General features: G+C 37.7%; 3 protein-coding genes across 3 annotated transcripts; 1 reads left to right on the top strand and 2 right to left on the bottom strand.

The window, feature by feature from the left end:
• The first annotated feature begins 3,610 nt into the window (after positions 1–3,610).
• On the top strand, positions 3,611–6,211 carry LOC149003253 (uncharacterized). Its single transcript, XM_089137452.1, has 3 exons — positions 3,611–4,914; positions 5,044–5,233; positions 5,418–6,211. The coding sequence occupies exons 1-3, from the start codon at positions 4,522–4,524 to the stop codon at positions 6,005–6,007; spliced, it is 1,173 nt and encodes a 390-aa protein (XP_088993578.1). The 5' UTR covers positions 3,611–4,521; the 3' UTR covers positions 6,008–6,211.
• Positions 6,212–13,939: 7,728 nt separating this feature from the next.
• On the bottom strand, positions 13,940–17,411 carry LOC149003252 (GDP-mannose 3,5-epimerase 2-like). Its single transcript, XM_089137833.1, is given in 8 exon segments — positions 13,940–14,404; positions 14,406–14,456; positions 14,559–14,766; positions 15,344–15,476; positions 15,567–15,696; positions 15,785–15,878; positions 16,104–16,511; positions 17,240–17,411. Coding segments are annotated over 7 exon segments (1,128 nt in total). The 5' UTR covers position 16,511; positions 17,240–17,411; the 3' UTR covers positions 13,940–14,299.
• A 2,015-nt stretch (positions 17,412–19,426) lies between these two features.
• Positions 19,427–24,300, bottom strand: LOC149003251 (pentatricopeptide repeat-containing protein At1g08070, chloroplastic-like). Its single transcript, XM_089138888.1, has 2 exons — positions 21,932–24,300; positions 19,427–20,490 (listed from the first exon to the last, which is right to left on the bottom strand). The coding sequence occupies exon 1, from the start codon at positions 24,258–24,260 to the stop codon at positions 22,518–22,520; it is 1,743 nt and encodes a 580-aa protein (XP_088995014.1). The 5' UTR covers positions 24,261–24,300; the 3' UTR covers positions 19,427–20,490; positions 21,932–22,517.
• Positions 24,301–24,578: the final 278 nt, after the last annotated feature.

Raw genomic sequence — 24,578 nt, 5'->3', positions numbered from 1 at the left:
TCTGACAGCCCACCTACCCAACGACCCCCACCCCCAACCCCACAGGCCTACCCATCTAAAAGGCCCACTAAAATGCAAATAAATGGGCCCACAAGCGTCGCTTGTGTCATGTGGTAACCCACTTCTCAAGTCTCATCTCTCAAGTCTCAACTGCTATTGACCTGATGGTAAACGACACGCCTCACGCTTCCAGGTTCCAACCAGTAATCTCGTATGTAACTCTTTTGCTTTCGCTTATTTGCCCTCATAAGCCTGTGTTTTCAAAGCCTATTAATACCTAAGAAATATGGGGCCCACCAATATATTATCTTAAATATTTTCTAAATATAAAAAGTGAAAAATGAAAATATTCTTTCACTTCCTCCTCATTGAAAAGGGTATTTTGGTCCATGAATAATATAAGCGTACATGAGAACAATGGTTCGTGTATAGATTCTCCCTTCACCTTCAAGGATCGTGCTTGGGAGCAGCGCCACTCCCAGCAACGCAAGTCCATATGCATTTTGAGGTTCAGAGCAAATCTGGACTTCATTCAACGGTTCAAATTTACTCTGGACTCTAAAATGCATCTGGGCCTTCGACTGCTAGAAGCAACACTACTCCCAAGAAAAGACACACCTTTAGATGAAGGAACTACTCAAACATGATAAAATGCGATGCTTTGTGATTAGGGTTTCCATTTTGTCTAGGAAATGCAGTTACACTAAGGGTTGTTGGCTTTTACTCCTACAATTGGATTTGTTATCAAAAACTTATAATTAACTTTTCCAAATCTCAAGAAAGAAAGTGTAATCACAAGATATCAAAGCATTATTGAATCCAGTGACAGAGAGCTAATTATAAGAAGCTCACATGTTCCAAAAGTTCTTTAGAGATGACTATGGGTTAATAATTCAAATTTTGCATCATTGAATCATTTGTATTGAGGAATGAGGAGGACTCCATTGTTTTATCTGAGAAAGCTGTTGGATTTTTGCATCATTCATGGGACACAAGAAATAATTGAACTGAGAACTCTGAAATCTGAAAATATTATCAATTAGATTTGCCAAAGTAGGATTTGAGAGAAATCAAGAAAAATATTGATACAATGATGAAGCTGCAGTGAAATCCTTTTTGTTTCTGTTGCTTCTGGAATTGTCAGAGCGGTCGGATCATAGATAGATTTTCAGTACTTATACTCGATCAAGATGTCGACAGACAGGCCACCTCCGATGGTAAAATCAGGAAATAAACAACATCAGAAAATGTGAAATCACAAGTGAACAATGAGAGGGTTAGAGGGATTGGAGTGCGTACCTTGCTTGATTTTCGGTACTTATACTCACCATTAGGGTTTAGGGTTTTGAAGAAGTTGCCAAATTAGCGCTACTTGGACATGGCTTAGTCAGCATTAATCATAGTAGTTTGATTGCCTTAGTCAAATAAAGTAACTTTGATGGTAAAAAGGTAAGTCTAGTTGTCGTTCGTGCATTGAACACATGACCTAAGCTTGACCTATTGTCAGGCATCATACCTATGTAACATGCCTATGTGGCCCATTGTTTGGCTAGTCTTCCACTGGGTTGAATCGTTTGCTTCTGTGGATTCATACTTTTTGTCAACTGGACCAATGATCGGGCAATATTAATGTAACCGTTTACGTAAAAAGTACTCTAAACAAAAATTTTAAATGAATCTAGATTTTTTACTATCCTTTGTAGCTACACTTATCACAAATCACTAAGAAGAAACTAGAAAGTCTAGAGATTTTTATCGTATCATTCATGAAAGTAATGTGTCTAATAAACGATCCTAAGTTTAAATCGCATCTCAAATTTTCGGCTATCCATTTACGGATTTAGTCATTGCCATTCATCATAAAATATGTCTAAATATCTTTCTCAGATTTCTCATGCATGCATAAACTATACTATTTACTTACTGAATTCTTATGAAATATATGTTCTTACTAAAATTAGAGGTTCGAACTCTTCGTCTGGGCAACCGGGGCCTAATATTTTTTGGGTTAGGACACCACCATTTAATTTTCCCTTCCATATATGACAATTTAATTTAATTTCATTTTCATTTTCAAACCATACTATAACTATCCAATGAAATTATTTGTTCAACAAAACTTACCAAAACAAAACGCAATGGCTTCATAGTAAAGGACAATCTAAACCATCAATAATATAAGGACTATAAACTTCCATTGGATATTAAGTTTGGTTGCAAGGAAAGTGAAAAGTTTACATACAAAAGAAGTTCTTGTAATCGTTATTCCACGTGGTTATTTAAGTTTATTTATTTATTTTAAATTAAAGGGAACTTCTTCATTTTTCGTTGGTCAAAAATTGAAAGGAATTAAATGCATGTCACATGTAAATTGTATAATTATTGAAACTAGTCATATGAACATTTATTTAATTTAAGAAATAAATAAATGCATGAGGCAATGAAAAACAGATTTGGAGAACCTTTGACCAGGCTTTAATTGTTGTTCAGACCGTTTGGTTATTTCCAACTACTGAACCGATCCGACCGGATCGGACCGACCTGGTTCACATATAGTTTATGGCAAGGAACATTTTCAGATGCCGTAGATTGAGGAATATCCTTTTCTGGGTCCCATGCTGATGCGCACTAGCCAAGACGTGGGTCCCGCTACCCACATCATAATCATTCATACTCATTCATCTAACGTTGCTATTCAACGGTTATAACCGTCACTTACAGCAGGAGAACTGATTCTATGTATTCGGTCCTATGGTAAAACAATAGACGATAAGGCTCCAGAGATCTACGGTGGTAGTTGGTAACTGCACAAAACACAGTAACTTGAACGGTGAACTTTCAGATTTCAAAAACAGGGAGAGGGACCAGGTTTTTGGCAGTATGCTGCGGAGGGTAACTTCGTCATTTGAGATGAATAAGAAACAGATAAATGTAAATTTGAAACTCCTGAAATTCGGACCGGACACGTGGCGCCATCTTCTCCTCCCAGAGTTACGGCTCTTTTGGTAAAAGCAGAGTATGGCCCGTCCGTGCGCCGCGTGCTTCGCAAAACGACGCCAGTGGATTTGCTTTGTCCGTGACGGGTGGTTAACTACATGACCTTTTTACCCCTCTCACGGTCCCACCACGTTCTACCTTTAGGTCTTAATCGGAGGACCAAAATTTGTGTTCGTTGCAAAACCCCAGATGTTATAACTTGTTTGGCTCTTCATCTGTAAAAAATATAACTCATGTTAATTCCTTGCCCATGTTTGAGCAGATAATTACTTAACATACCACTGAGTGATCCTCACTTCTACTTAAAACTCCCTTGCAAGATATAAGGGCATTACTGGTAACTCAGTCTCGGAGCCCGTGGATGAAGGCATGAAGCATTAGCGTCAGAAGGCTCAGAACCGACCAAACGTGTCATTATGTGACCTCGTCAAGCTGAACCAACTCCGGTTTGAGCTGAGCCACGTTACAAGAAAGCAGTACAAATTTTGTACTATTGCCACATAAGATGGCCACGTAGCAGTCTCATCCAAGCAAGATCCGTTTCGTTGCACAAGTCACAACCCCATTTCATCAATTTTTAAAAAGGGCAAGTCGGGCAAGTCCCTCGTTCCTCTTTATATTATACCCTTGCTCCCAGAGAAAACACCTCACCCACCCAAAGACGAACTCTTCATTTTCTTACTAGAGGCTTCTCATCTTCTTCGCTGATAACTCGCCGGAAGTCTCCGGTTTCAGCTTTAAGATGAAGATTCCGGTGGCCGGTTATTTCCTGTGTCGCCGGAATGTCCGTATCTCCCTTCCTCATCTTCATGTATTCCGTGAACCTTGCTCCAACCGCTTGTGGAAACCCTAAGCAAAAGCCACTTTCTTTTCCTCTAATCCGAAGCAACAACTATAATAACCTGAGAGGAAGGTATCAGTTTACCGGACTTTCAATTTTTGATAGATTAACTGGTTAAGGAGGCATCTTTTCTCCACCGATCTTTTGTCTGTGTTATGATCAAATTTTGTTTTAGTATTACCTGTTTTTGGTCCGATGAATATTTTTTTTTTCTGAAGAGTGAGGATTGGTGTTGATCTGAAATATTGAACGAGGATTAGGTGTCTGTCTTGTTGATTCATGAATAATGCCTTTGTCATTCATGACTTCCTTGGTCCAGATCTTTCGTAGCTGAAAACAGATGTTAGATGTCTAGGATATCTCGTCTGCTGGTTCAATTCAGCATTTCTTTTGAGTTTGTTGTAACAGTTTCAGTGCTATCTACTTCTAGTAATTTTTGGGGATTGAGGATCCGAAGAACATAGGACCTAGTTTCACAGGAAGTCTTTTTTTTTTTTTATCATCCACTGAGATCGTCAGATTAGTCTTCTACTGAAGCCACTTCTCGATTTGAGTTCTTGCAATGGAATGGTAGGTGTAAGACTCAGTCTTACAATAAAACCAGGCCCAATTTTCAGTCACTGAAATTTCGAGAGCAGAGTTGAACAGGCAGAAGTTGTTAATTACTTCCGGTCGCGCTAACTATGCCTTTTCCAATGAAGATCCAGCCAATTGATTTTAATTCCTCAGAAGAATTAGTTCGAAATGATCCAGTAAAACCTGTCATGAAATCGCGACTCAAGAGGCTATTCGAGCGACAGTTTCCTAGCGTTTTGAGGATTTCTTCAGCCGACAAGTCCGGCGTCGGTGAAAACAAAGATAGCAGCAACGATTGGGAGCCGAGTTCTGTATGCTTGACAAATATGGTTGAGAATTTCATTGAGGAGAGCAATGACAAGCTACCAGTCTCAGCTGCAAGATGCGGACGGAACCGCTGCAACTGTTTCAACGGACACTGTATTGATAGCTCCGATGATGAAGATTTTTTCAATTGCTTTGGCGAGTCGGTGGCCGCTGATGCTTGCGATATTCTTAAGGTGAGTGAGTTTTTACTTTGCACAGGGAAAAATGTTGGTGGTTTTCTAATTATTAATCTCGATAAAACAAGAAATAAATGAAAATTTTATTTTCCTCTTTTAATTGGATCAATTTTTTTCGTTTTACAGAGCTTGATCCCTTGTGCTAGCATTGCCGAGAGGAATCTTTTAGCTGATACCGCAAAATTTGTTGAGAAGAATAAGAGCTGCAAGCGTAAGGAGGATTGCAGAAAAATAGTCACCGATGGACTCATTAGTGTTGGGTACGATGCTGCAATCTGCAAATCACGTTGGGAAAAATCTCCTTTGTTTCCTGCAGGTACATCTCCTCTAATTGTTCTTTTTTGGGGGGAATTTTAATGCTAATTGATTTAATCCATCTAGTTTCCTTCGGGAATCACTTTTTTCCTTCTAAAGGAGGCGCATTTGTAGGAGACTCTTATGGATATTTCTGCCGTTCACCTCGTCGCACTTTCTAATCTTTCAATTTGAATCTTTCACAGGGGAATATGAGTACATCGACGTGATTATTCAAGGGGACCGTCTGTTAATTGATGTTGATTTCCGGTCGGAGTTCGAAATCGCTCGATCCACAAAAAATTACAGAGCGATTCTACAAATTCTTCCATCGATCTTCGTTGGAAAACCTGATCGTCTTCAACAGATTATTTCCATTGTATCAGATTCCGCGAAGCAGAGCCTGAAGAAGAAGGGAATGCACTTCCCACCTTGGAGGAAAGCCGAGTACATGAGGGCCAAATGGCTTTCTCCTTACACAAGAGCAGCATCAATTTCAGAGAAATCAACAGAGGTTGAAATTCAGGCAGAAAGCGAGCAAAAGGTGAGTTCAATTAAAACAGAGAATTTCTCTGGAGAATTTGAGCTGGTTCTTCCGGAAAATATGTCGCCATCGGCAACTGATTCCGGAGAAGATCCGTCTTCCGCGAAGGCTATTTCAGATGAAGAAGAGAAGATTAAAGTTGTGGTCTCGTCAATATCGGAATGGCAACCTCCGGCAGTGAAACCGAAGAGTTCCCGCGGAGGCGGCAAAATCGTCACTGGTTTAGCTTCCGTACTCAAAGAGAAACCATAAAAATTTTGTTCTTTGTTCCTTGTTCCTTTCCTCTCCCAGATTATCAGAATCTCGTGGAATATTATAACTTCTTTTTTTTGTATCGATTCACCCTGTGTTTTTTTTCCTCAAGGGTCTGTAAGAAGCTATGACTGTAATCATCTACTGATATAGTTCATACAATAATAATAGTTAGTAAAAAAAAATAACAGAATTATATGGTAATCTCTCATTCTCCATCCATCTGAATTTAATTGTTCTCCATAGATCTGTCTCCGTCTTTTGTTCTTGGAGACCTGCAACTCTATCAAATTGAGAAATTCCCTACTTCCCTAAAATTGAGAATATTTAGGTACGTGTGATCCTTTATTCTTGGTTTTCGTAATCCTTTTGTGGTTATGCTCGTATTGATTAATTTTAATTTCAAACTGTCTGCAAATCGGAAGTGACGGTTCCTCGAAGCCCAAACAAAAGCCGAAAGATGAACGGAAATCAGAAAGGTCTCTCTCTGTCTCTCCGTCTCTATTTTCCTAACATTTTTTAACATGATGATCCGCATCTGTTGAAAAGTTTTAAATTAATTTTTGTTGTTGAGTTCCAGGTTTCTGACGACGGCAAGCTCGTGCCGTCTCGGTGGCCGTGTGGAGTTGTTCAGAAGAACACAAAATTCGCGTGAATAGATGACGACACTGACGACAGATGATGAACTACAACGACTTCATTAAAAACAAACTACTTTTGAAAGACCACTTCTCCGTCTCCTTCTCCTTCTCCTTTCTCTTCGTCCCACTAAAAACGTTAACTTTGCCAATTGCCATCTACTTTTGAAACCACCCGTTCCATCCGTTTTCTCTCTGGTCACGAACTTCATAATGTGCCGGTGAAGAGAAACCTTCTTCACACGCATTCACTGACAAACGAAAGCAACCTAAAATGGTCGGTGTGGAACTTGCAGGTTGCGTCCAGAACCTCCTATTGGGAATTGAAAGTTTGAATGCTATCTTTAATCAAAATGACGATATTACCCTTCTAACCGGTCTCTCTCTCTCTCTCTCTCTCCCTCTTGCATAGGAACTGAAAATAAGATTCCTTGAAAACGATGCTGGCTGGCTCTTCCCCAGTTCTTGAAGGGCTGGAATTTTCAGGGACAGATGGCTACCCACTTTCGCCATTCGTTGTTTCGAAAATGCGTCTAACCGTCAACGCAAGACGCTTGGACTGTGCGAATCGGAGCACCAACTCATCACCCAAGCTCACGATAGCATTTGACAGTTTAACATACGCACATCAGGTTTGATTTCGATTTCTCTTTAGTCTTTACATAAATCAGGTTAGAAAAAAGAAAAAAAAAAAAATCTATTTGTTTTTGTTTTCTTTATTTATGAAACAATCATTGTGTTTTGTATTTTAAAAATTTAAGGTGCTGTGAAGCGCAGACGTTACTGTCAATCAGAGTGTGGGGTCAGAGTAATGCATATATAAAGTTTAGAAGACGCTAGGGCCGGTTGTGGGTCCCTTACTCTACAAGGAAAAATAATAGGAGCAATTTAGGTAAAGTTTTCAGAATAATAATGCTTTCTGAAAGCAACTTCTAACCTACTTTTTTTCTTTTTTTAATTTTATCTCTATTTATTTCTTCTTCTCTCTCTTAACTTGCTCCGCCAGAGAAGGGAAGGGGAGCTCTGGGTTGGATTGGTTCACATAAACTAAAAAAAAACCATATGTGTAGTTAAAGCTGCAAGAAGACAAAGGGATATGAAATTTTAAAAATATATTTTTGCAGAGCAAATAGATATCAGTGAAACTGAAACCCCACCTTAGATCTTTTATCCATTCATCCAATGTTGCTTCATTATTTTATTTAAATCCTTTTATCCATTACTCCTCTATGATTTTATACTGTTGGATTTAGTTGACTTTCTCTGACTCGTCTTTTTTTGATTTGCTGTCAGATGACATATGAATATAAAAAAAAATAAGAGAACATCTCTAGATTATTGCATGTTATGTATTTTTCACATTCATATCCATTGGCTTCTCTTTTTGTTGTCGAGCTACGAATTTTTCTTTCTTATCTCTTTCTCTTTGCAGAAAGGTTTAACCTTTCTTTTCTTTTTATTGTTAAGCTGCCAACTAATAAGTGGACCATGAACTTAAACTAATTAGCAGAAAATACTTCCTATTTACCTATGAGATTCCTTTTTTCAATCTATGCTGCTGTTGTACTAAAAAGAATAAATAAATATAAGTTGAATTATGATCATTATTCAGGCAAATGATTTCGTATTAGGGTTAAAAATGTATATGAACTTGTTGGTATTCATTTGATGGAGACCAAGAAAAGTTATGCATTGTATATGATCACATACATGAATATATAAAACTATACAAAGTCTTATGCTTTTAATATTAATGAGTTTCTATCTTCTCTTTGGAAGGGATTAAGTTGCATGCAATGTTTCACATGCATTCTCATAGGTACTCAATCAAATTGCTATTTTCATAAGTCTAGATCTTTTACTTATTAGGGTAAAAGTTTATGTTCTTGTCACAGCTCTCTACCATACATTAAGGGTGGGACCTATCTTTAAGTATTGATAAAATCTATCAGGGCAGGACCGCTGGTGAACCCCATGTAAGCCTCTCCTCCTAATATGTGGTCAGGAGGTATGAGGGAGGTACCTGAGAAATAGAAAATTCAAACTTTATTTTCATTGGGTTTGATAAGATTTTTCGAATCAAATGATGCCATTGACTCTCAGTAAACTAAGAGACTTGTTTAAATGTAGGTGAAGAAATCTTTGACTTTTCAATTTTAATATCAAAATGGTCAAATATATAGAACTTGGAGTATCTGAGTCTTGATATGCCTAATTAATTGGGTAGCCTTCTATCCAATGACCAGAAAGGGTGAGTAAAGTCTTCCGTGGATATAGAAACCAAGAGGAAAATAGATTACCATTTTGTTTCCCAATTCAACTAATAAATTTTGTTCAGAATTGCTCTGTATGGATAAATGGACTTTTGACCATATTTTGTTAAAATCCTCAAGACATTTTCAAAATTAAAGGTGGACCCTAACAAGATCTTCTACCGCTTAGAGGACTATTTGCAGAAGGATCTTGAAACTATCCACTAAGGTCGTGAGGGAGTGTTCTTTCTAGAAAGATGTAAAAAGCATTGCATCAACCTTCTTGCCTAGAAAGTTCCACCCATCTTCCTTCTCTCATTTCATTTTTATTTCCATCTTTTTAGGGTTAAAGAAGGACCTACAAGGTTTGACAACTGCTCATCAACCAATTCATTTGTTAGGGAGTCATGTTTTTCACATTTCTTAGGGCATGTTTGGTTATTTGCCTCCAGTGATTCATGAATCGAAAATTTATAACTATTTTGGTTGTAAAATATTATCGAATTCAGGAAATCTAGATATTTCATTTTTTGTCTAAAAACGTGAATTAAGTCATTTTTGAGTATTAGGTGAAATCGATGGATTTCACATTTAAATATAAAATAGATGAAATTTGCAAATTCACACGGAATAACCCGACGGTACTCTACGAACTTCGATAGATATGAGGCTAACCAAACAGATAATTTTTTTGAACCATGAATTTATAAATTTGAAATTTCATTTCATTTCAAATCCTTGAATTCATGTAATCAAACAGGCCGTTAAAATATTATTACTTTCATTTCAAGGTAATTTACCCTTTAATAAAGCTTAACTACTTAATGAAAGTGAATAATTGATTATATCAAGTTGATTAAGGAATCCTTTTTGAAAGTTGTTTCAAATGGTATGATCATGATGTCTAATGGACAAATTATGATCTTGTATATAGTTGATATGAAGTGAAGGATCCATATACCTAAATCCATTTCATTGGGATAACGATTAGGATTTTAGGTGAGGTTGGATTAATTGTATTACCAGTATACCTAATAAGCTACCATGGGATATGCTAAGGTATTTCTTATGTGATTCTAACTAGAATTATTCTAGAATTAGCTCAATATCATGGGGGTTTTAATCAAAATCAGTCTATATCACATCCAATTTGACTTAATGGTTCAATTGACTTGAAAGCTATGTTAGATTTTTATCCTCAAAAAATATCTGCATATATGTAAACAAAAAAAACAAACTTACCATGGAAGGATCCTAAATTTTCCTCCAATTTACAAATGAACAAATATTTTCTATAGATTGTGCAATACGCTATGAACACCAACCAAATCTACTAATCAACGATTATCCCTTAACCGTAGATGAAGCAAAACTCAATCCAAAACAATATGAAATGAAAATTTGAATGTCACATTTGAAAGGAACGAGAACGCGTAATATGTAGCTTTTTCTATATGCTTGTCTTTCTCTTATGAAACATGATTAAAAAATAAATCTCTCATAGGATTAAAGATACACGTTATTTGATATTGAACAAATATGTAGGAGTTTGAACTTAGGGTTTTAGAAAGTGATCATATAAACTCTTACTGTTTTTACTTTCTTTATATTTGATCAAGGGATGTAACTTGGCTGTTACTAGGGTTGAACTTTGAAATTTTTTTTTTTGCTTTTCTTCCTTTTTTGTGACTCAAGTTATAAATATAAGCTTGGAAGTTTGTGAAAAAAAGAGGTATTAGACTAAAAGGGGTTCACGAGTATAACTAATTAAGAATCAAAAGAAAAGTAATTTAGAATTCAGAGTTTCACTTGAATCAGAAATCAAGAATCTTGACTGTGTTTAAGGACAACATTCTTTTAATTGAATTAATTTTAAAATAATTAGAAAACTTCCTCATCAAATTAGAGATAATGCAAATTAAACTATATTAATAAAATATTATCTCATAATTACATAGGTTTCTATTTTGTAAGCCCACTAGTCTCACATTCCCAACTGTTGCATCCATTTGAAGCTTCAACCAGCTAGCACTTTGCTTCAGCTGCTTCAAACAGGATCAGAAGATTAGGACCACAGGTTAATTTTCAATTAGGAAAAAGTGTTATTTGATGTATTCAGGATAAAGGTTAAATATCACCATTATCAACACCAACATTAGATAATCTCTCCTTGTTCATTCAAACTGAAAAGAGAAAAAAAGAAATGGGAATTTTGAAGGGAATGTGAAAAAGGGTTCAAAGTAGAAGAAAGCAGAGAACCAAATCAACAGTAGAAGAGTTTACTTGTGGGGAAATCTAACAGTGACCTAAAAATAATGGACTAACCCTGTAGAAAGGGCCAAAAGAGAAGGTGAAAGATACCCTCCAGGACCTAACAGAAAGAGTAAAAGAAGAAAAGAAGTTAGCAGCAGAAGAGAGGAAGATGAAGAGTATGCTTTGTTAGCCAAAAGTTAGGCTTGACTACTTTAATAATGAAAAGGAAAAAAAAGATTACAAAATTGTAGAGAGAGCTACTGTAATAACTAAAAGAAACCCTTCTCACCAACACAAGCAACCTGTTTCCTTTCTTCTTTTCTCCATCTCTGTGTTTCTTCTTTCGTTTTCTTTGTTGCTTTTCTTTATTGATCTTCATGAATGTAACCCATGTGGAGAAAGGAAAACGTGATCCTCTACATTTCAAGTTAGCTGCCATTAATAGTTTTAAAGAAATAAGGATTCTTTTCTACGCATCTCAATGGCAGGGAATATGACTTGGGAAACTTGTTCCTGGAGAAATTACTAGATTCTAATTTTATAAGTTCTCTTCTTAGTTCAGTTTTAATCTGCATTGAAAAATCAAAATCCCTTTGATAACCCATCAAAGTGTTTCTGCTTCAATAAATATTAGAAGCAGTTTTGGGCGTTTATGGAAGCAAGAACATTCTTACATGCATTTGATACCCAACAAAGTAATGGAAACTCTTTTGGCATATATCCTGCCTTGCCTTCTGTGGAATGCAGCTGTAGCACCTTGTGTGATGCAGATTAGAGAGCCCTTCAACACTTGTATTGTACACACATTTAAAAGTTTAGGAAATAATTTACTCTTTGATCCAAGGAAAGAAAGGATACATGAAGAGTCTAAAATTTGCATTGAAATCTTTTGGTGGAGAATGAAGGGAATCTGTTCATACAAAGCTATATGCTTTGATTTGATAAGGAAACTAGTGAATGTCACCATTAACTGGACCTGTATGGAAGGCCCTAGTTCTTTTTCTTAGTTCAATCAGATGAGACTCTGAGTTTCCATGAATTAAGAGATTCTTCTTTTGCCATTGGTGAAGGCATGGAAACTCAATCCTTAACAGTTTATATAAGAGGAAGAAGTGTTAAAAGTAATCTGGGTAGAGTGGGCTGGTAGTGGTGATTTCCAAGGCCAGCTTATTTATTTATTTGACCAGAATGAAAGCAGGTGAGCTTAGGACAATGACAATTTGTGCAGCAAATGGGCCGGATTCAAGTGGTTGATGGGCTGGCAAGTCCAGGTTGAGAATTTCCTTCACTCATCTTGATTCAGTTAATGGTCTCAAGTCTGAAGCTTAAAACATTAGAAAACAGTTACTGCTAAATGTAGATACTCCCCAATCAATCAGCTAATTACTGTAAGAATTCCCTTAATTCCAACCCTCAATGGTTCTCTCAACCTAAGCAGTGGTTCCAACTACATTACCCCCCCCTGTTGGCGACTAAGCAACTCGTTTTCTTCCTGCCCTCCCAATCATCCCTGTGGAGCCATAAACCTCCCCATATGGCCATTGCATCAGACATGGCACTATTGTTTTCAAAGACCAGAAGAGTTCATGGTTCTCTCTTTCTTCGATGTTGGAGTTCCAACAGAGGTAGGAGAGGGTGTCAAAGTTCTAACTGTTTGGTAGTTTTGGTGGTCAATCCAGAAAAAACTGTGCAGTTCCATCAGACATGGCACTATCCTCAGAATGCATTAGGTGAAGTTCCTTGAAGTATCTGGGATCTGTAGTTATCTGCCCTTCAAGATGTTACTTGTGCCTTACTGCTGAGCTTATTATTGGATATTAGAGCTCATAACAGAAGGTCAGAAACTAATCTCTGTCATTTTCGTCGAGGAATTCTCTCTATGCCATGACAAGTATCATGGACTCAGATAATGCCCGACAGGCATATCATTGAAAGCCAAATGACCTAGCTGATCCAGTAAAATCCAATGAGAGGAATGAAAACTTAAGGATATCCTATGGAAGTAAGCTTAAATTTTATAAATGCAAAACTTTCTCCACTTTTAGGTAACAGGTTCATTGTATTAGAAGAGAAATAGTGTTCATGTACAAGATGCTGAGAACATTGTTCCATCCAGAGGTTAAGACCAAATAGACTAAACCTGACAGTTGTAGTCTCACTGATTCACAGAGAATGGTGCAAGCCTAACAGTCAGATCTATATCTGGGTTGAACTGCATCCCATTCCCTTACCAATTGCAAAAGATCCTTCTGCAACATGGAGTTAGACAGTAGAAAAGTGCAGCCAATTTTTTGGAACTATTTTTGGACCTCTTTCACTAATTAGCTAGATTATAACACTTGCCTCATTTATATCAGAGAAGCTAGTCATGGTGATTGCTTTGGAAGCCTTCCTTATCTGTTTATGTTTTCCCTCCCTCCAAGATTCTCATCTGATCTTCCTCAACCTCTCCGTCCATCTCTTTCATTCTCAAACAATGGAAGTACATGAAAATTTTATGTCTGCTCAACTTGATCTTCATCAAAATCCATTCTGAATTCAAGGGACCAAGTGTGTCCTTGTCCAAGTCATGTAGAGCTCACAAATACACCTGTGTGAATATTCATATACTCTTGGAAGACACAACATGGTGATAATCCTTGGGTCGCATCTGCGGAATGGACACCAAAGCTTCTCTCCCATCATTGTATATGACTACATTCGACTTCCTCACAAACATGAAAAAAAATTGCTCTCTTTTCCCTTTTTCATCTCCAGAGAGAAATTTCACCCAAAAAATCAAAGAAAAGAAAAAAGAATCTTCAGAGAAACAAATACGGGGAATCAACTGCTACTGGTTAAAAATGACCAACACCAATGAGCAAAGGTTCATGGAGAATAACTTGTGTGAAGATTATTTCCAGCAAGGCATACAAAGAGTAAAAGCTATAGATGAAATTTCATGAGCATTATAAGGAAATAAATTTTCCTGCTCATTTACAGAAGACCAAATTTCATAGCTAGGCCAAAGCATGGAATGGAAACATCTTCTTTTGAGTCAATAATCACAACAGGAAACAATATAGTGGTCTGCAACTTCCATACTAATTTCTTCAGGAATTGACCAAAAGACTGCAAAAGTTGCATGCTACTACTAGGTTCAATCATTTTCATTCTTTACCATCAGCTGCACGCAGCGAACCCAGCTGAACAGGTGCTTGTGTTCCAACCACTTTCGATGACCCGTAAACAGATAAGTCAACTCCTTGAACCTTTCTCTTTCTCTATTTGTCCCTTGATCCAGAAGTAAGTGATACGTAACCCATCCTAATAACAGAAGAGGAATTTCCCAGGATCAGTAACCATTAGATTTGTCATCTTAGAAAGTCAATTTACCTATTAAAACGGCTAATATATATTTGTGTGTACCTTCAGTTTCATTGTAGGAGCCCAACCAAGCTTCTCCTTGATCAGAGTGTTGTCCGAGTTGCGACCACGTACACCCTCTGGCCCTGGAATGTGATGAATAGGAAGCTGCTTGTTCTCGAAGCTTAGCACAATCTCAGCCATCTCATTCATGCTAACCATCTCATCACTTCCGATGTTGACTGGCTCCCGGAAGTCAGATTTTGTCAGCCTGAAAAGAATTCCGAGATTTCAACTGAGCAAAGGTATATTATACACTACAATAATGGAATGGATGGAACTACATGCTAATTTTGCATATTCAACTTAATAGACTAGTATATAAGAAAACATGTCTTGTAGATCTTATTCGTCTGTTTACAAACATATCAATGGAAGCTGTAGGAGAACCACTAATTTATGGTTGAAGCACCAGACTAAATCAAACTGTATGAAACCTTTCACCTCTACTAGGTAATGCCCTATTTCAACAAGGCTTGCTTCTCTTATCAACAAGAATCTCTTCCCTTGATCAATAAGCTCACCCCTCAATCCCAAGGGCCCCCCCTAAAGTGCCAGTCTTCTGTTCCTCCCTTTCCTCCTCTCCTCGTCGCCAGTAGGCTCGCGGGCCTGCGGGCTGGTTCGTTGAAATCCCTATTTTGCTTGCTCCTTCTGATTGCAGAAGGGGTCCGAGTACGGTATGAAATGGTTGGCAAAGAAAGGTAGTTTAAGGTCTCCCCGGTGAAAAACTAAAACTCAAAGTGAGAGTACAATGAGCTATATATTAATGGAAGATTTAAGTTAACTACCTTAAAACACCTTCCACGCATTCATCAATGAAAGTGAAGGACCGTGTTTGGAGACCATCTCCCCACATCTCAAATTTATCAGTGGAAGTAAGGGTCTTCCTACAGAAAGCAGCAGGTGCCTTCTCCCTCCCACCTGTGTTCAGTAAAAGCCCACATATTAACAGAAGTCAAAGAAATAAGATAATGCAGATAAGTTGGGATTGATAAAAATGCTTAAGCTTACCTTTCCATGTTCCAAATGGACCATAAATGTTGTGAAAACGTCCAATCCGACACTCAATCCCAAAGTCCTTAGTGTAGTGCTTGCATAACTCCTCTGTTGCTAACTTCTCCAATCCATAAGCATCTTGAGGCTACAAGATGAAAAAGGGCAAAACCCCTACAGATTAAATCACTGGAAGGAAACAAATGCAATATAACCAATGGTTAAAGACAGCAAACCTCTGCAGGCCAAGCATCAGATTCCTTCAAGCTCACATTAGTCTCCAACTGCTTAAATTCAGGGTATATGCAGGCACTAGAGGCATAGAAGAACCTGCAGACCATAGAAGTCAATTAATTTACTATGTTGAACAACATAAGAATCAGAAAATAGCATTTACTTGGGTATATGTAATAGGAATGGCAATTTCCAGAGAATGCTCTATAAGCAAACATCATGCCAACATTATATCAAATGGTTGGAATAAGTCAAAATTTCAACATCAATATCCAATCTATGCAAACGAAGGAGATAAGGAGAAATTTCAATAAGATGAACCTTTTAACTGCATTGATTCTCGAGGCCTCGAGCATGTTGAAACTGATCATAGTGTTGTTGTACATGATGACAGAGTGGTTGGATTGTATGAATCCCATTCCTCCCATATCAGCAGCAAGGTTAAACACATGGTCCACCCCACTGGTGACCTTCAAACAGTTCTCCATCACCCTGAGATCAGCAAGGTGGAACTCATGACAGAACATGTCTTCGGTCATATGTTCATTCTTCTTCCAATCAGAAGCAATGATATAATGTCCTTCACTCTTTAACCTTCTTGCAATGTGAGAAGCAATGAAACCACCAGCTCCAGTAATGGAAATTCGGAGCTTCTCTGATGGCCAGTATGGTTCCCTCTCCAGATTCTCGTAAGTGTAAGCACCATATTTGGTGTCGGTGCTTCCCATTCTGCAGCATTCAAGAAATCAACAATGGAACAAATTAAATACAACCAAGATTGTTTAATGAGATAAGATTGAGATACTAAACAAAACTAAAAAAAAAAAAAAATTATCCCTTGTCCCTGTACCACCGTATCCACCAAAATTGAAGAATGAAACTAGAAACATGATTAAACTGATTTGAAATTTAATCTATACACCACCGACACATGTGGACATGCAAAATTAGCACCCAAGAGAAACCCTTCTCAACATTCCTAAACAAGATCCCAGTGAGGAAACATCATCAGCATTTTCCTCAGCTTCCCTCAAAATAACAGAGTTCCAGAAAGAAAAACAAAACGGGATAAATAATTCCAACCCCTGAACAAATTTGAAAGAAAAACCCACAAGCCCATAATAATCTTTCAGCAAGAGAAAGCAAAATCTGTAGTTCACTTCACAAAAAGAATTACCCAGGAACTGATATCACCTTCTCGGAGCCAGTAAGCAAAGCACCGAATTGATTCACCATATAAAAGGCATGACCAAGATAACAGAGAACAATGACGAAGAAGAAACAGAGCATCCACAAAATTTGGCTCTAAAGCCGTCAAACAAAACTGACACACAAAAATTAACACCACAAAATCACATCTTTGGGTTTCAAAACAGAAAACTACCAGCATAATCACAGAAGAGGTGTAACTAACATCTACCCAGAAAAGCCCATAAGAAACCACAGTTCCTCTTTACCTCTGTCGTCTTCAACTGAAACCTCAGCGAAACCTGTGAGTCGAAACGGAATCTGTTAACGAGAGAAGCAGAAGAAGCGTTATGCTCCGAAGAGATTCGCACAGAATTAAGCTTTCCACGCTGTTCCTATAAATAGAGCTCTATATAAGCCCCTGTTTTTATTATTTCTAATCTTCCATTTCTATTGTGGCTTTTGGCGTCTTGGGGGATTTAATGATTTAATTTCCACAAAATCTTGAACCTTTGACTCACTCTATCAAATTGAGTGGATGTGAGAAGGCCGCCCCACCGTGGGTCCTACCCTTTAAGAGTTCTGATTTAATTCCAAAAAATCTCTGACAACCTTCACGTAGACGTACCTTGCTTCAGTGAATGCTGAGGAATCTTATGTAATACAGATTTCGATTTCGACTATTGAGATTCAACCGTCGATATTGAAATTTCAATCGAAATTTTGGATCCAACGCTCTAAATTTTTTTTAACCGCTGAAACAATTTCTCATGCTAAACGCTTCAAACAGAATCCCGATCATCAGTATCGGAAAACACTCTATCAGCCATCAGGGGAGCACAAACTGCTTCTTACGAAGGAAAATGATCCACACTCCCCCAAGCATATCTAAAGGAAACTATTTCTAAAATGGATTTTTACCCATATCTGAAAAAAAATTCTATTGAAACTATTTCTAAAATAGATTTTTGCTCAAATAGATGCCATAATAATATCATGTAACCTTATTTTCTCCTTTTCACAAGAAAAAAATCATATTTTTTATGAAAATGAAGGAACATTATATCATGAAAAAAACCAAAATAATGAATATAATAGCACTATTTATTTATGTAGTATTTATGCCAAAACAAGTTGATGGTAATGAAATCATAACTTTATTTTCTTATGCAAGGCATGGGATCAACCATACCTATTTTGATTAATTGTTTCTCAAAGTTATGATGATGATGAATTCATAAGAAAAATACACACTAGCTCTCCCCACCCAAACTTTCCTTATTAGACACCACATATTAGTTGGCCCTACCTGCATTTTCTGTAGCAAAGATTCAGAAAACCTGGATCACCTTTTCTTCTCTTGTCCTTTGTCTTACTCACTTTGGTCTTTAGCCATCTCTGTATTTGGCCTTGATCAAAGTGATCTCGTGGTTTTGCTAGTGATTGGAATTGGATCTTGAGAATCTTTTCAAGTTTCTCTATTTGCGACCAAATAGATAAACTAGTCTTTGAAGCTATCATCCACCTCCTGTGGTGGGAGTGCAACCTCATGAGATAAACATCCAAATCTTGCCTCTTAGACTTTATTTGGAAAACTATCTGTTTTGATGTTTCTTCTAGGCTCTTGTCTCTCTTCCACCTCCCAAAGTGGCTGATTCTCCAAGGATTAAGCTTATAATTAGATCCTAGGAGCTCTCCACCATTTTTCCATCATCTTCTTGATTGGTTTCCCCCTCCCCCTATTTCCATTTTTTTTTATCATCTTTTCATCGTTTAATATATTATTAATTCACCCAAAAAAATACACCTAATAAGAGAAAATCGACAAAGATCCATAGAATTTACTATTATCCATGATTAGCAACACCTTTCAATAGATTCTTTTACTTTTTATACTTAAAGTAAACCTAAAGAAATAATCATGTTCAAAAAAATATTTAAAAGATGCTTTCTTTTGTTGTGAAGATTTCAACTTTGATACGACTTAGTGGACCTTCAAACTAAAATTTGAGTAAAGGTGGAATCCTCAAAATGATGAGCCCCCACCCCCCACCAACACAAACAAAAAAAAACATGTCAAAATATGGATTATGTTAATTGATTAATCAATTAATTTTCTATGGATCACAATATTTTTAGTATTTTCAAAAATAAATTATCAATTATTAATCTCCTCAGGATTTTTTTCTTAATTTCCAATATCAGCCACTTCACCTAATGTGGCAAAACAACCAAGGGACATGGGACAAAATTATTGGTGGATAGAGGAGTGCCAAAACTGCAAAGCAACAGCCATAAGCACCCATGGAATCACAGATAGTGAAATGAGAATATTCCAAGAAATTTCTTAAATATGAAATGAATAAAGCTCATAGATGCTAATATTTGATGCTATCTAATTCCACCTAAGGTTATAAGATTGAAAACCAGATTCTACCCTGATTAGTTTGATTCGGATGTGGTTACAATATGATTCTTGTATTTAGTTCTTATATAGTTCCTTCATTGATTACTTGCATCCAATTAAAATTTGGTTTATGCTATTTAGTTCTCTTAGATGTATTCTTCTGTCAGTTTGATATTTCATATGTTAATTTGAATCCAGTTTATGGTAAACCTCAACAATATTTGAGTTATCAGAGATTCAGAGTCATCAAGAATTGTAATGGTCCCCTCAAACCTTTATCTGGGCAGAAATTTCCAGGAAGATTCCTTTCCACATGAAACTGATGTACTCCACCTGGAAAACATAATGAATCTACCATAAAACAGAAATTGGTCACTGGTTATTCACCAAGAAGCTACTGCAAAGATTATCATAAGAAGACGCATATTATTAATCGACAATCCAAGTTAAAAGAAAAGGGAAGCAAAGGGGTAACCCTGATAACAACACAAACAAAAATAATAAATAATAAAAAAAAACAAAGTGCAACCTGCATTCCATTTCAAAACTGTAAAACAAAGGGAAGTTCTTCATCCTAGAAAGAGAGCTCAAATGACAAACTCTCGAAAAGAAATCTACTCAGGGAATTTATAAGAAAGAGAAAATTATATAGTCCATAAATCTGAAAGGCCCTTCTACCAACTGGGATCTTAGTAATGAGAGCGCCTCCAAAGAAAGTCTGGCTGGAGGCACTAAACTGTTCGAAATCCATACCAGCCATGCCATCACAAATATCAAGGATCTCTCATATGGCATGGAGTACAGGAGTCAAACCCAACTGATAAGGACTTGGACTACTGTTGAGGTGCAAATGCCTTCAGCAATGGTGGCTAGATGATGAAACATAACGCTTCATCGTTGTTTCTTTGGCCTTGGAGTATAAGCATTCCCCTCATCCCTTCTCCAAAAGATGATGACACTACAATTTGACTGACAGAGAAATTCTTTTGTGAGTCATCGCCCACCACATTCAGATCTGATTCCATAGCAATGTCATTGGAGCCCATTCGAGCCCCACCCCTGCCTCTGATCAACTTTGGTTGTTATCATGTGTTTTTCAAGTTCAGGATACTCCTTCAAGATAAAGATCATACAAAAAGTTAATGACTATTTACCTAATCATTCTATAATTCCAGCATGAAGAAAGTAAGAATTTATTTCAATAGCTCTCTTAATAGACTGTGTGTCTGCCTCATCATCGTCACTGTCACCATCATCTGCAGCCATACAAGAAGCTGCAGTTTCTATTATCTAGTAGCAATTATTACTCCACACCCGAAGGAAAAAAACACTGTATAGAAAACTATTGAAGTAACGACATTTCACCAGACATTTTTCATTATTTTAATAGTGCCATCTAAAGTTCATAAAATTAGTGGCTTTTTTATGAGCATGATAATATATTAACAATAAATTTATAGACAATGGAATAGAAGGTGCTTATCAGACCATGTGTTCACTTATTCATTTGTTGAAAATGGAGATGCATTTATAGTGAAATAAGATAATTGAGAACTGAATTCATCAAGCTTTAAAGTTTGACAGCATAATAGAAAGCTCAATACTAAGTAAATACAAGCAACAACCCATATAACTGACAAGGTTTCCTTTTGTTTTCTTCTTCATTTTTTATTTTTATTTTTTTTTTTTATTTTGCCCACAACATTAAAGCTGCATTAGATTAAACTCTCCAAGGTCACAGACCTGGAGGGATCAATAAGGAATCAACTCAGAGAAGATGAGAGAAATTATCATCAACATGCGAACACACCTCACCAACCACCTTGCACTGACCAAATTTTCTTTAGCGTCAAGTATATAGAAGAAATCATATGCACCTTAATACACAGAATCTCCAAACAATAGGAAGATCAAATGGTAAGAAGAGCCCAATGAATTAAGACAGTTTCCACTGTCAGTTTCTGTGGACCTTATCTATGTTGAATTTGCACAAAACAGAAAATTAGTATATTATGCAACATTTAAATGACCAGAAGTGACTAATATACAAAGTTGAGATGTTTGTTTCTAATCCCAATTTGGGTATCAAAAGTCTAAAACAGTTATGTTGTAACTCTTCGAATCTGGTCTCTTCCCTTATCTGTAATCCTGGTTTTCAAATGTTTTTCTGAATGACTAACCCTAAATAATATGGATCCCCATCATAATAACAAATGTTTAGTGTCTGTCAAATGAAAGCCCTTTTCTAGAAATTGTTGAGCTGGCTTAGCATTCGAACAGCTCCTCATTGCAGATGAAGTTAATGCCATGGGAATTGGGAATCCTATCAAATCTGCTGGTTTGGGTGAAGTCTATTTTGATAGATATAAACACGGTTCCAGTGTCTCAAAGCATGACTGTAAACCCCCCCCCCCCAAAAAAACAACCCCCCCCCCTCCCAAACCCCCCCCCCAGTTGTTCTCAAAAAGGTCGGCGAGAAAGCAAAGGAGAACAACCCCCCCCCCCCCCACAAAAAAAAAAGACACTTAGTTGAATTTCATATTGGTTTACCTACCTCTTGCTGAAAATGAAAGTTGGTTGAAGAGGACAATGAATAATGGAGATACTTCAGTGCAACAACTTCCCAATTGTTGGAGTGGCACAAGCAGCTACCACGACTTTACTTAATCTTTGCCTCATGAGTCCTGCCAAATTGGTGGGACTTTGGAGACATGCGGGAAGGAAGAACTAGTAATCCGACATGATTTCAGATTTCTCAACAGCTTGACTCATTTTCTGCCCCCGTTATCCAAACATCTCAACTTTACCTCTTACACAGGAAAGTTGTCCGAATACCACCCCCTTAAAAGCTTCTCCATTCAAACAGGGCCTTGGAGAACAGAAAGAGATACCAGTCAGGCTGTGAGCTTTGTTGTAGAACCCTCGCTCCTCTGTCATATTTATCACTGTACCCCCTGTCACTTGGAAGACATTGACAGTGAGGGGAATTATACTTTTACAGTACACTGTATGTGAGTATTTTAAGTTTATGCATTCACGGAATAGATTATCTGTCTAGAACACATTCTGAAAGCTCATTTGAGAATGCAAACCAAAATCCCAACCAATTAAAATAGGAAATTTTAAGTCAAAGATCACTCTTAGTAAAGAGCACAGACTTCCACCACACTAGAACCAGGGTCTGGTTTGCATAGACCTCTGATGCCCATTTCCATCCTTGCTTCTTTAACATTATCCCATTCTCCCATCATGGCATACAGATTTGATAATAATATATGATTTCCACTGTGATTTGGCTCCAATTCAAGCAGATGATTCAAGATTTTTCTTGCTAACATTGTATTCCCATGATTCCCGCATGCTCCAATCAAAGTGCGCCATATAATTGCATCCGGGTTCACAGTCATAGCCTTGATGAATTCAAATGCCTCATTAACTAGACCTCCTCTGCAAAGAAGATCCACCATGCATCCATAGTGTTCCATCCATGGTTGAACACCATAGTCCTCCACCATGGATTGAAAACATTCACATCCTTCATTCACCAAGCCAGCATGGGTGCAAGCAGATATGATGCTGAGGAAGACTACACTGTCAGGTCTGAAGCCTTCCCTCTGCATCTGAGTGAACCGCACAAGGGCCGATATTCCACAACCATGCATAGCTAGAGCTTGTATGATAGATGTCCAAGAAACCAGTGTCCTGTTCTCCATCTCATCAAAAATCTGGCAAGCTTTCTTGATGTTACCACATCTAGCATACATGTCCATTAGGGAGTTTACCACAGAGATACTCCCCTCCTTAAAGCCATGCTGCTCGACATATTGAGCAATCCATTCCCCAAACTCCAAGCTGCCTAGCTTTGAGCACACAGAGATAACAGCCAACATGGTAACTTCATCAGGTGGTACTTTTGCAGACTCCATGTCTTTAAATAGCGCTAATGCTTCACTATGGTTATTACTGTTAGCATACCCATTAATGATTGAAGTCCAGGAAACTACATTTTTTATTGGCATATGTTGGAAAACCATGTGGGCACTAAACAAACACCCACATTTTGAGTACATATCTATCAAAGCATTGGAAACATACAAGTCAATGTTGTCTAAAGTTCTTATGACGTAACAATGCACCAGTTTTCCTTCTCTCAAGGCTCTCAGAGAAGAACAAGCTGAAAGGATGCTTAATGCAGTCAACCCATTTGGGCTCATATTGTCATCTACCATTGCACGGGAAACTGAGAGTGCCTTGTATGGGTGGTCCGAATGAGCATACGCAGCAACAAGGGTATTCCACAGCACTACATCCTTGTCAAGGCTTTCATCAAACACCTTTTGTGCGGAATCAAGTTTGCAGAACACACCATACATTTGTAACAGAGCCGTCCACGTTATTAACTCCGCAACAAAACCCATTTTGAGAATCTGAGCATGTATCTGCCCTCCTTCCCTATCGCCCGAAATTTGACAAAATGCCTTGATCACATAGAGAACAGTGTAACTGTCCACCTTTAGACCTTTTCTTCTCATATGAGCATAAATCAAGATTGCCTCCTTGGTAGTTTCCTCTTGCAAATAACCTCGGATGACTGTGTTCCATGTGTAGGTGTCCAGTCCATCAATTCGATCAGCAATCAAGCGGGCGATGCTTGTGGTTCCGGGAATGGGGCTTGAGGCGAAACTGGAGACAAGTTTTGCCGCAATAGGAGGATTGTGGATGAGACCTTGGGAAATCGTCTGCGCAAGGATTTGGTTGAGCTGGTTCTTGTCTTTCCATTTTTGCAGGATGAAGAGTGAACCCAGGGAAGTGCTTTTGAGGTTTGAAACAGTGAGATGCAGTTGAGCCAAATTTAGCTTGAGTCGACGAGCGAGTGATTTCATGAAATGAGTGCTACCGTCTAGGAAGAAAGCGTTTGGTTGTAAAAATCCATAGTTTTTTTTTTTTTTTAAATGAAACAGGAGAGTTTTATATTTGTTTGGGGATGGGGTCTCACATACATGTCAAATTCATGAATTCGGATCCTCACCCCCATCGGGGAGCACAGAGTGCTCCCCGACGGTTCCCGACAACACAAAATAGTGGGGCCCATAGATGAAAGTACTTTATGCTCCCCGCGGGGGGAACTGATCCGGACTCCAAATTCCATAATCTCTTCACTATGAACTGCAGGTACATGTCAAACCCATAACCTCTTCACT

The sequence above is a fragment of the Hakea prostrata genome, chromosome 10 (genome assembly GCF_041222555.1).
Source record: "Hakea prostrata isolate BN-2017 chromosome 10, UWA_Hpros_2, whole genome shotgun sequence".
Taxonomy (NCBI): Eukaryota; Viridiplantae; Streptophyta; class Magnoliopsida; order Proteales; family Proteaceae; genus Hakea; species Hakea prostrata.
The sequence above is the reverse complement of the archived record's forward strand: the minus strand, read 5'-3'. Positions and strand labels throughout refer to the sequence as shown.

What these genes read in the sequence shown, in the direction of transcription:
- LOC149003253 (XM_089137452.1), top strand. Translation starts at nt 4,522, where the DNA reads ATGCCTTTTCCAATGAAGATCCAGCCAATTGATTTTAATTCCTCAGAA. An exon ending in ATGCTTGCGATATTCTTAAG is followed by an intron (nt 4,915 to 5,043) that starts GTGAGTGAGTTT and finishes TTCGTTTTACAG; the next exon opens with AGCTTGATCCCTTGTGCTAG. An exon ending in ATCTCCTTTGTTTCCTGCAG is followed by an intron (nt 5,234 to 5,417) that starts GTACATCTCCTC and finishes AATCTTTCACAG; the next exon opens with GGGAATATGAGTACATCGAC.
- LOC149003251 (XM_089138888.1), bottom strand. Translation starts at nt 24,260, where the DNA reads ATGAAATCACTCGCTCGTCGACTCAAGCTAAATTTGGCTCAACTGCAT.